The sequence below is a fragment of the Diadema antillarum genome, unplaced genomic scaffold (genome assembly GCF_040938485.1).
Source record: "Diadema antillarum isolate AM-2024a unplaced genomic scaffold, OU_Dant_1.0 scf00000024, whole genome shotgun sequence".
NCBI classification, from domain to species: domain Eukaryota; kingdom Metazoa; phylum Echinodermata; class Echinoidea; order Diadematoida; family Diadematidae; genus Diadema; species Diadema antillarum.
The window spans coordinates 2,577,776-2,593,619 of NW_027270913.1; the positions used below are offsets into that span (position 1 = coordinate 2,577,776).

A 15,844-nucleotide genomic window follows, 5' to 3' on the forward strand; every position below is an offset into this window, starting at 1 on the left:
GGTAGTTTAGAAAAAAAAAATCCATTACTATAAATGCAGATGCTCACATACATAGCGTGATAAATGTATCCACTCAGCCGTCTGAACAAGAAACTGGATCAAGTTCACCTTAACCCCCTTGTACTCTCGGGGGAGCGCATACATGCAAGAAAATCCTCACCCTTCACACTTGGAAAAAACGCAGGCAGACACCTCTCGTAAACAACAGAACACTTACTTCCTTACAGACAGAAACACAGAGAATCTCCACTCTTCATAACGTATGCAACCAGCCTTCCAATCGCACTTGTGTTTTTGTTGTGACAAGCACAGACTATGAATTTTGCATAGCGCTTAACTGCTGTTGACTATAATAATAGCACCTGCTTGAATTTCCCAGTGGTTCCTAGATCGCTGTCGGAGGGAGAAAGAAAGTGCATCCATTTCGATACGTACGGCATCTGATTCTTATGTATGTGGCTATGGTGACTGGAAGGGACAAAAAGATACGTCATGGACTCTGGCTGGGGGAGGGAAAACTACTCAGCAGTGTGTGAAACAGGATTGGGTTTCAACCTCGACTTCTTCCTGGTGTGATCACGATCGTACCGAGAGGGCGTTTGAATAGACATTTTCTTTCCATCAGAATTCAGTGTTCAGGTTTGCTGTATGGGCCCAGCAGAGCAAAGCCATGCTGCCGGCGAGTAGGAGGCAACAATGACTGCAGGCAGCGCAATGGAGGTCAGAAAGGGTTGCCATGGCAGCGGAGGTATACAACCACAAACAGAGCAGGTGTATCGCCCTGCCCCCATGCTGTGTGTGCAGAATGAGTGTGGTGGGATGTATCACTGTTTTGTTTAGTTGTGCTACACCCCCTGTGTATGCATACAATATCTGTGTGTGTGTTAAGTGGATTGCAATGTCAAGTGTATGAGCATGTGAATGTATGCATACATGAGTGTGCTTTGTGTAGGATCGTTACGAGTGTGTCTTGCCTTCAGTACATAATACCCATGACAGGTACAGTGTAGATTATACATTATGAATACTTATTATTACAATGTACCTCTCTCAGACAGGTAACTTTTTTCTCGTTTTTGCCTGGGGATTCATTTTGACAGAACGGCTGTCATTTACTCTGCAGTTTAATTTTTCATCTTGCCTGCTTATAAATATATTTGTTCAATCGAGATTGGGAGAATTAAATCCAGTCTCATAATATGGCTAGATTTTATGTATGCCTTAAATTTGTTACAAAGTTTGTTGTTGTTGTTGTTGTTTTTTCTTATCACATTTTAGGGAAGCAAATGCCTGCAAGTATGCTTAATTGTTCAAGGAATGTACAGAAATCTACATTCGAAGTACATCATGATTACTGCATGTACATTGTACATACAACAGATAATTTGTCATCACAGTTTGAATATATTTGTATAGCATTCAATTAGGAAGCATTTCTTTCACCAAGGAAGATCATTTCACAGCAAAATATGATTTCACAGCAAGTTTATTTTGCAGCTGTTGCGGGTGTTTAATCACATTTCCTGATGTTTTCAGTATACCTGGCTTGATCACAGGTTTCGAAAATGAAAGTGAAAGTCCTTTGGCAATCCGAAGTGCGGATATTTAGAATATTATAATCTCTCTGAATGTGGGTTACGTATAATTGTCATAATTCTAATGATGGCACACGTGAGTGATAGTTGTGTCTTGTTTTCTTCTTGTTGGAGTGGGAAGAGGAAATATAGAGCTGTATGGCTCAAAAACTTTCAGCGTGTGATTAGTGGCAAAATATATTGTTCATATCTGCTGTCACTGTATCCCTTTTGGTTGTTATTACAATGTAATTTCTTTGCAGCACTGGATTGTGTGTGAATCAAAAGGTTTTTGGTTGGAATGAGAAGTTAGTCATGCTCACTCATAATGTGATGAGTTGGAGGTTTTGTCTGGTTGCTTTCTTCATTAAGCCTTTCAGTACCACCATTTTGAAATGTGTGCAGACATGTGCTGACAGGGCTGCAAGTATGTAAAGGTCCCTTCATGAGCCTTTTACTCAAAAAACTTAAATGGTAAATTTACATTTTAAAGGGATCGTACAGTTTTGGTTGAGACCTAATTTCAAGTTTCTAACTTTTTTGGTGAGATAATGAGAAACCTCTTATGAAATATGAAAGAGCATGTAATTCTACGAGGAATTCAAGGTTTATTTGATAAACATTGGTTTTAAAATGGCTGAGATATCCAAGAAAGAGTGATTCTTATAAAGTGTGGGACCCACACTTTATTACGATTGCTTTGTTTTACTTTGTTTTTGGATGTTTCAGTCATTCCAAACCCGATTTTCATCAAATAAACTTTGAATTCCTTTTGAAATGGTATGCTCTGTACTTTATCATAAGTGTTTTCTTGGTATCTTGCAAAAAGTTAAAAGCCCAATTTTCATTTCCACCAATACTGTACTGTCCCTTTAAATGCTATCACTCCAAACTTTTTGTAAATTATGTTAATTCTAACACACTTTTAGACTGAAAAAATAAAAGAAACAGTTCAACATTCATGCTGTGACTAGTGAGTCAGTTTGGTGTGTTAATGTGCTAATCTGCCATTTAAAGACAGCTGGAAAATTAGGAAACCATGGTGCTTACTTGCCTGGCGTTTGTCATGGTACCAAGTTCACTAGATTGGCTTCATTGTCAGATATAATTGCATTGAAATTTAGTGAATGATGAGCAGAAGGCAGGCACTGTATAATTTTCTTTGCCATTTCAAATAATATGCATGACTTCATGATCAGTCATATTTCCAGCCCCGCAGCCCATGTATGCATCCAATTATGAACAACTCTCTCCATATTAGTTGTACCGACAATTTCTAACAGATGTGGGACTGGGAGGAGGGAGGCACATGAATTGTCAATTACCAGTGGATTATTCACCCTTTTTTTGTCCTAGATATATGTCAGGATCAGTCATGAACTAAAAAAAAAAAGTGCAGAAATCATGGAACAGTTTTTCAGGATGTAATTGTCTAGTGGAGCGACAATTTATTTCTTGGCCAGGCAGCACACTGAAATATAAGCAGGAGGAGGAGGAGGACTTCACAAAATAGGCTTAGTTGCCATTTGTGCCTGTTTTTATACCAAGCTCGCCGTTTACTGTACGTGGGACTAAAGGGAGAGACTTTAATTGCATTTTAATTCTGGCTGTAATTGGGCATTCTTGGTGAACTTTGTGCAGAGGTTTGCTGTTCACCACTCATACCGCTTGGCTTTGAAGAAAGAAGATTCTTTGCACGAAATCTCACGAGAGAGGACAGATTGTCCGGTGTTTGAGCAGACTTTGTCAGCGAGCAATGGTGGTGGTGTATGTAGATTTATCTATTCCCTGGGAAGTGTTTTGCCAGTTGAGGGCCTTGAACTTGGAATTGAGTTTAGTTTGGCAACCGCAACAAGGAGAGGTGCTCTACGACGGCAATGAATCTGATTGTGGTGAGAAGTGTTTAATTGTGCCCGCTGTACTAGCCTTGAGTACATTGTGCAGAATAATGATTGGTAAAGTTATATCATTGATGTATTACAAAACTTTTTTAATCACTCTGTCAGCTGTGTCATATCTGGTCGCAATGTGTCAGGCATTACGACTGGAGACAATATCCAACCTCAGTGAATTTAAAAACCAACATGCCTGTTGGTACAAATTACCCTTTTCTTCTCATGCGCAAAGTGAATTTCTGAACTGGCTTATTACTTTATTTGGTGGCTCTTGTTGGAAGTGAGGATATCATGTTTTATTTTCCTTAAATTAAGATTAAAGAAATTCTGTTACGTTTGGATATTTTGAGAGCTAGGGGATGCCCCAAGTTAGTGTGTTGTGTTGTTGTTGTTTTTTCACATCAGTACTATACAATTCAAAGATGAATATGATGGTATTTCATTGCACGATAAAAGTTTTAAAAAAGTCCGCATCTCTTTTACAGTTGTATTTACCAAATCCTTAATGTTTAAAATCTTTCTATAAAAGCTAAGTATAGTCTCACCAGTGAAAGCTTCTCAGCTCATTGAATACTTCCAAGTGAATTATATTAAATTAAAGTTGTGTAAGCCAAGCTTTGCAAGAGTATTGCTTGTTTTTTCAAACATGAATGCAGTGGTCATTCAGAACAGAGCGAACAGACAATGCCAATTATCTGAATGCTAACTGGCCCCTTTAAAGGATTCAATTAATTTCAACAGCTTTATCCTGAAAGAAATGTGTGCGTATAGTGTGACACAGTATTTACATCGCTGTGCCTAGAAGGGCAGTGGAATGGAACACTGGACATTGATTGCATTTGCGTCATATATTGTCATTGTCATCTACATTTTGTTAGGGGCATCTCCTAGTGTTAACCCCTTCTTCGAGCTTTTTTTGTTTTGTTCAAGAACTCGTACAAGCACAAGATCCGGTTGTTAACATGCTCCACTGAATTTGTTAAAAAACACTACCATGAACAGGAGAAATCTCTAGCTTGTCTTTTCAATGTAATGCAAGTATTCAAAGATACTTTTCTTCTGATAGGTCTCTAGATACTGATGAATGACCATATCTTGCAAAATATGAAACTAGACAAAAAAAAAAAGCACCAAAAGGAAAGAAAATGTGTTCGCGAGATGATGACTGCTGTAACCAGTCATATCCCGTTTTACCCAAACACTGTAGTTGATAAACTTTTGCACTGAAAAATTCTGCAGACTGTTTTATCGAATGTGTGCTTGGAATGATACCTTTGGTACTTTCACCATGTGAAATGCTTGATTTGATTCTCCTCTATGCAGTGTTTTATTCAACTCGAAGAAAGCGAAGGAAAAGCAAATTATTTATGGTATTTGATAGTAAAACTGACAGTCTGGTTGATTTCCTGCTCATAGCTGGGTCAGAAGAGTTTTGAAGGTTTACAAATAAACATACACTTTCTGTTGAAAGAATGGGTGTAATAATGATGAATACTTTTATTTATAATTAGTGATGTGCGAGAAGCCAGGTGTTTTCATTTTAATTCTGTTATGGCTCCTTCAGAAAAAGTCTTACCAATGTAAAAAGAATTTGCATACATTCTGATACATGTATGTTACTTTAATATGTTTCAGGTTATAGAGTATTCAAATATCAAAATGAAATAAGACTCCTACAAACCCCTAAGTACTGCAAAGAACATTTCATATGACAGCTGGGTCAAAAAGTCTGCTTTCTGGTAAGATGAGAACAGAAAAGCAAGAGCCAGAGCTTGCTATGATCACAATGAAATCGTGATAGTGCTCCCCAGTGGCAATAGAATACCAAATTGTTCATCACTGATTATGATTGTGAATCTATGGTCTACATGTGTCAAAATGTATTTGGCAAAGAGTTCCTATATAGTGTAGTGGCTTCAGCAACAAAACAAAAATTTTCGTGTGTAGTTTGCCCTTTGAGACATAATTTGTCCTGACATCGTCATGTGTCGCGTGAGCTGCGATAAGAGAAAACAGAAACAAGGAAACTCACAATTTCAGTTAGCTCTGTAATGTGAGATCTGATGAGCTTTCCAGCAGTCCTCTCAAGAACACTTGGTTACGGTTTGTGAAAGCATTTCTCAGTATTTTATTTGAAGCATCTGTTGTTATATAGGTAACAATACGTTTGGACTCCCATTGCTTTCACTCTTGTCCAAGAGAACTTACAATGTAGTGTACAGTTCTGGTCAGGTGAAGATGTAGCTTTTAACGTTTTGTGAGATATTCAGAAACCACTCTATGAGATGTCAAAGAGCATGCAGTTCTAAGGGGTATCAAAAGTTTATTCGATGAGAATCTTTTTTGAAATGGCTGAGATATCCCAAAACAAGGTGAAACAAAGAGATACTGATAAAGTTGGGGCATGTCGCCTTTTATTATTAGCACTTTTTGGGATATCTCAGCCATTTGAAAACCAATTTTCATCAAATAAACGTTGAATCCTTCTTAGAATTACATGCTCTTTCATATTTCATAAGAGGCTTTTCATTATCTCACTTAGGAATGTTCAAAACATGAATCCTTACCTCAACCAGTACTGTACATTCCCTTTAACGTTTGAGAATGACAGTCTGAATATTTTCAAAGACAATGTCTAACACTTCAGTCTTGCTGAGCCTGTAGAATGTCACTGTAATGCATAATTGCTGCATATGCCATATATCTAGTGAGTCTAATTTTTCACAAATTGGGACATCCTGACAATTTTTCGAGTGGTTAGATTTACGATTGTGGAGAACAGTCTGAATGAAGAAATGTATGCATTCACTTCACATTCATGTCGTGATCAGAGTTAATATTTTCAATTGTTTTTAAATTCTCGAATAGCGCCCAACATGCAAAATAAGCAAGAATATACTGGTAAACCTCGCAAAGTATCCAGCGTACATATAGTATAGTGTATACAGTGCATGTTTGTGTACACGTGTGTGTGTGTGTGTTTATATTTGTGTGATTTGATATTGAAATACAGTGTATAATCATGCCAATAACTTTATATTGCCAAATGTAGTTTCTGAACAATTTTTTTGCCACGTTCAAAGTATCCTTAATCTACACTCTTGTTTTGAGACAAGTGATAGGGCCTAAATTGTGTTCTTACTTTCTTAAGACTGTAATGTGGAAAAGGAATTTTGCAATCTATTAGTGTTTTCATCTTAATCCCTCCCCCCCCCCCCCCCAAAAAAAAAGAAGAGAAAACACAGAAAAAAAGTGTATTATACAATTGGTTTAGGCCAAATCAGAGACCAGGAGCAGATGTTAGCTCAAAATAGTAAGTATAAAGACATAGTGCAATGAAATTAAACTCATTACCAATATATAGTATATATATCCCCAGTAATGACAATCTTGGGCAAGGCCAAACTCTCCAATAGGCACACAGTTACAACCCTTTGCAGCAGCCCTGCTAATCAAACACACACCAACCATGCCTGCCTGGGCTAATAAGGCCTGCAGCTGTTTTTACAAGCTCATTTTTTTTCTCCCTCTCTCTCTTTCTTTTCTCTTTCTTCTAGCTTCATTCTTTGCCTAGGGGGATGTAATTTGCATGTGAAAAGATGCTGAGAAATCAATAGGCTTTTATGAGCGTGGTTTTCATCTTACTCCCTGAGCCATTGCTCTACAATGGGTTTTGGCAAGCCTCCTTTATCGTGTCTTTAAAGTGGAACATGATTTCGGATAACGGGGATATACTGGGGGTAGTTCTAAGTCCCTTTTGTGTGGGACTCGTTGGGAAAGGGATCAGTCTGTATGGGCAGCCAGAGACTTTGGCCTGAGGCCGCAGCTTGATATTGGGAAGAGTGTTATAGGATTAGTGTGGAGTGTAGTAGATTGTGGAGGGTTTGTTTTTAGGGTCTGATGGGCAGTGATGTACGCAGAGTTTGCTGTATGAGCCCTTCTGCAGAATTCAGGATTATTAGCCCATGTTGGCTTATTGGAATGAAATAAAAACAATCAAAGAAGAGTGAATACGTTGCTACTTTGATGTGTGCAAAACCCATTTTAGTTTGGACACCTGCTAAGCTACATGTGTATGCTTTCTCACCATACATCTCTTTAGAAAAAACTTGATACATTAAGATTGTGACATGGTTATTACGTCTGTATTGATCACCATTTCCAAACATTTCAGTGAACACGTCAAGACTTTAGTTTTTGCTTGATATCAGTGGATTATTAAGTACTGAGAGTAAAGGGTGGAAGAATTTAGGCTGATTTGAAATGAATCAAATCTAAAGAGTTTATAGTCTTAAGGCCACCATTATTGGGTTAGTGGATATTTAGCCTGCGGTGATGTTGCTCAGAGGGGATTTATCATTTGTAGCATGCAATGGGCGTGTTGATTGTATGCCAGCTTCTCCCTCCACTGCGCCTCCTTTCATGCCGTCTCCAGGAGCCGAGCATCCTTGGTTACCATGGAGATGGCTTCCTTAGTGATAAATTCCCCTCCTGAGGTATTCAAAGAATGAATGGAATTCCCTCAGCCCGGCAGATCCACAGCCTGCTCGTACACAGTTTGTAAATAGTAAAGCATTAAACCGGTATACGACCGACCCCCCCACATTGTGCCTGGTTTGTGTATTCGTAGGATAACGTGGCCAGCGTGCTTTGACTCGACTATCATCGCTTGCATTTGTGATTACCAATGTGCAGACTATATCGCTCACATTGCATCCTAATTGATGTGTCAATAGGCAGCCATTATCGCAGTCAATGGGAGGCATATTAATGAATCTATCATCAAGATGTTCCTCCTCCATCTAGCTCACAATGAATAGAAATTAGTGTATGTTGATCAATGGCCACATTTGTAATACCATGCCAGCCCTGTGCAGTGTGTTTTATGTGTTATCAATTCTGTCCTGTCATCCAGTGCAAATTAATTCTGTTCTTTGTTGTTTCCCTCTCTATATATATTTTGTTTTGTTTTGTTTTTGTTTTGTTTTGTTTTGTTTTGTGTTGTGTTTTTTTGTTTTGTTTTGTCTTTGGAAGAGCTCTATCTTTAATTTGATTCAGAAAATTTAAGTTTTTTTTTGATGGTCAGAAATGTTTATTTTTGTAGTGTGAAGAATTCACACTGTATTCCTAATTATGAAAAGAGAGCTACCCTCAAAGAAAGAAACTGTTCTTAATTGATCATTGATGAAGAAAAAGCAACAGATCAGTGATTTTTTAGGCAATTAATTCACACTTATTGATAAATCATATTACATATTTAGGGTAAGGACCTTGTATTTATAAGCCATTTGTCTCTGAAGCCAGATATCAACTGTGGAGAAATTGTTTGCTGATGTGCAAAGGAAAAAGAAAAAAAAAGAATTGAATTTCATATTTAATGCTGTATCCAGACTGTGTGTAAATGATTAAGTTCTCAGTTCTTTTATGATTACTTGTCATTATGATCAATGTTTTCTTTTAACAAGGTTTCAAGAAAATGTTGAAGTAGTCACAGGTGTATTCATTGGCCCGAAGTCACGAAGGTGGTACAAATGAAACCATGGTTTAAAATTGGTGATTTCATTTAAAAAATGACCGTTTCGTTAACGAAATTATCATTTCGTGGACAAAATCTTCATTTAGTTACATAATGTCATTTCGTTACAAAATAAACATTTCATCGACAAATGAGTGATTTCATAACAGAATATTCCATGCGACACTTGGCGCTCCATGGTTTTTGTCCATGGTTTAAACCATGGTTTCATTTGTACCACCTTTGTGAATTCGGGCCATTGTGTTCAAGATAAATTGTATATTGTAATTTGCCAAAATGAGCTGTGATGGAAACCATATGAAATACAATATATGACTTGCATTGATTGTGGTCAAATGGTCAATTTAACTTCGTGGTCAGCATTAGTTACCCCAGCTATGATATCCATAGTCTCCTTTATACAGTATGTCCCCAAAAGAATTACAGTCAAATTTTCGCATTGATAACACCCAATATGATTAAATTGTCTAAATGCTCCTTCAGGGTCTTAAAGTATAATATCTTAGCTCTATTTTGCAGAAAACCCCATTCAATTTGGTTAAGCGGTCACAGAGAAATATGAAAAGTTGTAAAGCATGTCATGAGTCTCATTCTTCCAAGTTTAGCACTTCAATGCTTTCGTGTGTGAATGCAATAGACAGAATTTGGAGGGAAGAGATTCTTGACATCCTCTACAAAATTCCTCATTTTTCTTTGACCACTGAAGCAAATCGAATGGGGTTTTTCTGTAAGATGTGGGCAATGAGTATAGTTTCATACCCTGAATTTGTATTTGGAGTGATTCACTATTTTTAAAGATATCAGTGCACAGGGTCCTGTTGTAATTTTTTTTTTTTTTTTTTTTTTTGGGGGGGGGGGGACATACGGTACACATGTATTTCACTTTTGTTTTCTTGTGTGGGTTCATGTTTTGCAGTGATAGTGAGAGGTCTAGAGATAGAAAAAGCATCTATCACAGCTTGTGATAGAATTTCACACCAATGGGTTATACCAAAAAAAAAAAAAGGCTCCAGGGAATAATTTTCCAATTCAAATTTGATTATCAATTTCAGCTGATGAACAATATTTCAAGTGATATCCTGTACACTTCTATGGAAGAAAACTTCTACACAAAAGATAGTTTGTGTAGCAGTGTTGTATAAAACTGTTTAGCAAATTGTGATGCGATACCAGGGAAATTATTCCCTGGGCTCATGGAAATGTTTACACAACTATTGAAAAGTGAACTGTGATTGCTGGACGTATACGAGTGCATGTGTGAGTTTGTGTGTACTGTATGTCTCTATGTACTTGTGTGTGTAAGGCACTGTATCGACACAACATTTTATCGTTGAACATTTTGTCGTTGTTGGTTTTGTTTTTGTCATGTGAAATGCCACTTCACATTTGTGTGTGAGTGTGAATCTAGAATTAGATATTGTTGCTAAAGCAATTCCAATTTTGAGTAAATCTCTAAAAACTATAAAACAATAAAGCCTATAGAAAATTAAGCTGTGGTAGGCTAATGCTTTCTGCTGCCTGTGAAGAAAAATGTACATTTATGCAAATTTCATAGTTATTATAATGTGTTTCCTGCAAGAGAGAGTCATAGATCTTCGAAACAGAGATTGTGTTTGTTCTTCAATCATAGATGGCTGCAATACCGGCACCCTTCTCAGTGTCATATTTGTCTCGTTATAATTCAGCCTTTTGTTAGCAGATGTTCTGCTCGATAAAGTATGTCTAATTAGCTACATGACATCCATGCATGTACATACATGTATGCCGTGATTTCCTGCTATTCTACATGTATTTGCACAAGCTGCCCACATGTGTTGACATACACTCTCCAACACTCTTCACTTGTATCGATTGGAAAGCAAACAGACCGAGTGGTCTGTAAAATCTTACCCCCTCTTGAGGTCAGATTTGGACAATTAATCACATCCAAACTGCAAACTGCAACTGTGTACAGGGATATGTAGATATTGCAGACAGTTTATTAAAAAACAACTCCAAATTCCACTTCCATTTTTTTTTACATGAAATATGTGCCCTAGCAACTGTCTGAGATAAATGAACATCTTTGTTCTATTTGTTTGCCCATTTATATGCATGTTTTTGTCCCCGCCGAACGAGTTCGAGCAGGGGACTATGAAACGGGCTCCGTACGTGTGTGTGTCCGTGTGTCCGTCCGTCCGTCCGTCCGTGTGTGCGTCCGTGTGTGCGTCCGTGTGTGATCAAAATCTTCAATTTGCTACTTCTCTGTCATTTATGAGCCAATTTTGATTCTGTTTGCTTTATATGATAGCACTACATGGGAGCTTTGAAACTTCTACACAGAATTTCAGTCGTGACCTTTGACCTTGACCTTTGACCTATATTGTACATTTTGCTACAAAATGCTACTCCTTCGCCATTTCTAACCCGATTTCGATTCCGTTTGCTTTATGTGATGGCACTAGGTGAGGGCTTCAAAACTTCTACACAGAATTTTGACCTTTGACTTCTTTGACCTTTGACCTTGATTTTTGACCTATATTGTACATTTTGCTACAAAATGCTACTCCTTCGCCATTTCTAACCCGATTTCGATTCCGTTTGCTTTATATGATGGCACTAGTTGAGGGCTTCAAAACTTCTACACAGAATTTTGACCTTTGACTTCTTTGACCTTTGACCTTGATTTTTGACCTATATTGTGCATTTTGCTACAAAATGCTACTCCTTCGCCATTTCTAACCCGATTTCGATTCCGTTTGCTTTATGTGATAGCACTAGGTGAGGGCTTCAAAACTTCTGCACAGAATTTTGACCTTTGTCTTCTTTGACCGTTGACCTTGATTTTTGACCTATATTGTACATTGGCTACGAAATGCTACTTCTTCGCCATTTCTAACCCAATTTCGATTCCATTTGCTTTATGTGATGGCACTAGGTGAGGGCTTCAAAACTTCTACACAGAATTTTGACCTTTGACTTCTTTGACCTTTGACCTTGATTTTTTACCTATATTGCACATTTTGTTACAAAATGCTACTTCCGGCGGGGACATATATTACGCACCGCGTAATTTCTACTTTTCCTTGTTTATCTTTATTTATTTATTTTTTAAAGTTTTTTAAGTTTGTCCAAAACTACCGTGCAATTATTACCAGTACTTGCATCTCAGACTGTTATGCTATGTCGGAGACTGGATTAATATTTGTATCCCTTAGGATATGTAATTACCTCATTGAAACAAGATTCTACGATGAATAATTACATTCCCAATGACGTTTATGTTTTGGTGTCTAACTTCTCTTGTTTTAAAATATCAATGAAGACGTTGTACATGTATTGAATAGTTGACCAACAAATAAATAACTGAAATATCCTCGGATCATTCCATTTATAATTTGTCAACTCACAAGAACTGTAAATTATATGTCATCATTATTTTCTTGATCCAGTATTATTCTTCTTTGCCAGGCTATTTGTATAAGTAATATAATCCCCATCCGATATTAAAAGTACAATGACAGTGATGTGTTTGTGATGTGTGTAGAAACAAACAAAAAAAAAAAGTTTGTTTTGCATATGTGGATTTATCCTCCACTTGCTCAGCATGTTTCCTTTCAGACAGCCTATTAACTAACTATTTCTACTTCTATTTCTATTTCTATTGTTCCTTTCAGGCTACCATACCGCAGACAGTGACACCGATTCAAGTTACAGCAGACATGATGGAACAAATGAGGATTCACAAAGCAGGCAAGTCAAACTCAGTCTTTTATTTTAGTGTCGGCGTGAGACTGAAACCCAAAACTTCGCGAGAAGTCTATTTTTGATCACATCAATAGGCTACATTGCTCCATGTGATTACAAGCTGTAGAAACATTCATTTATGGTAGGAGTTAGATTTAAAGCTGTGTCCAATGAACTTAAGAAATCTCCACATATCTTTTTTATGTCCATATTAGTGGATGACTTTATGAATCTATTATGCTATTTAGTTTTTTGTTCTGTTTTGTTTTGTTTTTGTGGGTTTTTTTTTAAATTACATATTTTACTGACCCAGAGATGACATCTCAAAGCACTTTGTACCCACTGGAGAAAACACTATATACACATTATGATGTGCTTATCAAATATAAAAAGGCTTCCAGTTCACACTAGAAGGAAGGTTCCACAATAAAACTCACATGTTGAAAAAACAAAGCAGACTATTGAAGAGGGAACTTTTCCCACATACAAACATTGTCCAAGCCCAACCTGGAGAATGGATTGTCTTGAAAAAAAATGAACATTTGGTTTGTTGTTTGTTAGTTTTGTGTGGAAATCCCAGATATGAATGCTTATTCTACCATATCGAGCTGTCAGGCAAGACATTAATCGTTTCAATTTCTTAATTTCTCTTTGCCTCAGACATAACTCCAAGAGACCGCTCCCTTCCTCCTTCCGGTTACTGTCCAAGGGGAACAGGGAGGGGCCCATGAGGACCACACCCAAGGGCCCCAGTGGACCCCTCAAAGCTGATCACAGCATACAGCCCTTTACAAAAGAAAAGAGGTTTGTCACTTCTCATGCCAAACATTGGATGCCAGATTTCCTGTATTTCGTTTGGAAATAAATCTTGCCAAGTTATGCATCTTTTTGGATGATTCATTTTTGTTTTTGTTTTTTGTTTCTTGTTCATGTATTCAGGGTACCATGAGGAATGAGAATAGATATTATATTATCATTTAAGTTGTTATCAGTAATGAATGAATCCTGACGAAGTGAAACATGTTTATTGTCACCATTGCATACGTGTCTTTTGAGGTGGTGCATTCTGTGGCATACTGCACTACAATGCACAGATAAAAGTGTACGCACATGTGTAAGCAGTGTAGAGTTGAAATTATGTCTCATTTGTCTGAAATGCAGTGAAGGATTGTGTGACCAAAAGATGAAGGAAACTGCCTTCAGAATTGTCATGTGCATAAAGGTGTGAGGATGATTTATTTTTTTTTTTTGCTGCTGCTAATGTGCAACATTGCATCAGTATGTTGTGAAGAAATCCAAATTAATTTCTTGACATTGAAAACTTTTTCATTGACCCAGCATGTAACTCCATGGTTAAAGGGATGGTACAGTTTTGGTTGACACCTACAACGTAACTTTGGGTTTCTAGCATTTTTCGGTGAGATGAGAGACCTTTTGTGGAATGTGGAAGAGGATGTAATTCCAAGAGGAATTCAACTTATTTGATTAAAATTGGTTTGGAAATGGGTGAGATATCCAAAACAAGGCAATTCTAATAAAAGGTGGGACCCACCTTTTATTACGATTGCTTTGTTTTACTTTTTGGATGTCTCAGCCATTCCAAAACTGAATTTTATCGAACAAACTTTTAATTCCTGTTAGAATGGTATGCTCTGTACTATTTCATAAGTAGTTTCTTGGTATCTCACACAAAGTTAAAAGCCCAATCCTCATCTCCACCAATACTATACCAGCCCTTTAACATTTTGAAGGGTGAAGCAATGTCAGAGAAGTATTACATGTATGAGTTCATGCAATTGTCTTTGTCACCGTATAAATCTTCTTCTCTCCAAATGTGTCAAGATCACCCGACAACTCCCCTAGAGATCTCTGGGCTGAGCAAGGAGCGCGTCCCAAGCAATATTCTTCCACGGACTCCCTAGAGACGGAGCAAGTTACTCACATCGTATTTCAGGACACGCCCATCCGCAGCGAGCCTGATGAGAGGACGTCCACCTCCCGGCCGACCACGCCCTCTGCACTTCGCAAGTCTTCGCGCCCGCCCTCGCCGAGCAGATCGGTCAGGTTCGACGACGACACGGACGGATCGTACGACAGTGACCGCCGCGAGCGCAGGCCACACTCCTGGCAGGGGAGTGGCAGCAGAAGGAGCGAATCTCCCTCCGGTGGTGTCAGGAACTCGCTGCACAATGGACGCCACCCGGAACAGGAGGAGATGCCGCTGTATGCGACTGTCGACAAAACGCGGAAGTCACGGAAGTCCCAGGACCAGACGGACGGTCGACGGTCGCGTCACGATGTCTGGACTAACGGTGTGGAGAAAGAGGACCCATATTCCACGATCAAGGACAGCGGTTATTCAAATTCGAGTCGCAGGACTAAAAGTGAATCTGACTACGAGGAGATTAGATTTAGATCGGAAGATGAGACGAGAAGTGTGCCTGGTAACAGACATGGAGAAGTGCATGGTGACCAGAGGCATGGGTCGGGAGACTCAAGAAAACGCAGCTCAAGTAAAGGTTGGTGCTCCTTTCTCCTCCCGAGATGGAAAAACATGAGATGTAATGTCAAGTAAAAAGGCAGGAAACTTGTATGACATTGCTTGCATCCATCACATTCTTATTTGATGCATTGAGGAATGTGGTATGATAATTTTCAATGTGATTCATCGTGTCTGAAGTGGCATATATTATAATGCAGGAATACCACTAAAATGACGAAATGAGTACATTCGGTAAAAGTGGATATTTTCGCGCTCAGCCAGGCAAGAAGGGTTTTGCATGTTTTCCAATTCTGCGGAATCAAGACATCGACTACTAGAACATATGGCAAGCAAAAATATCTGCGTGCTTTTATTTTTGCGCTAGTTTCCAGTTGCACGAAATGCGCAAAAATGTCAACACCCCGAAAATTTCCACTTTTATAGTAGCATTCAGAGGTGTTTTTTTTTTTTTTTTTGCTGTGCTTACTAACTGTATCAGATTTATACTGTGAAATGAAGAACCCCCTTATACAGTTAGTATAAGATATTACTAGTTATGCTATATTCTGATTATCGGTAGTTCATTAATGTTTGACGTCATGAATCAGTGATAGTATAAGAGAATTCAAGG

General features: G+C 38.1%; 1 protein-coding gene across 1 annotated transcript in view; it reads left to right on the forward strand.

Annotated features, from left to right (window-relative positions):
• The window catches only part of LOC139733088 (uncharacterized), a 92,101-nt gene that overhangs the window by 22,192 nt on the left and 54,065 nt on the right, over nt 1-15,844 (forward strand). The window contains exons 5-7 of the mRNA XM_071643934.1: nt 12,662-12,737; nt 13,392-13,535; nt 14,574-15,250. Coding sequence (XP_071500035.1) covers nt 12,662-12,737; nt 13,392-13,535; nt 14,574-15,250 — 897 coding nt within the window. The remainder of the gene's footprint in view (nt 1-12,661; nt 12,738-13,391; nt 13,536-14,573; nt 15,251-15,844) is intronic.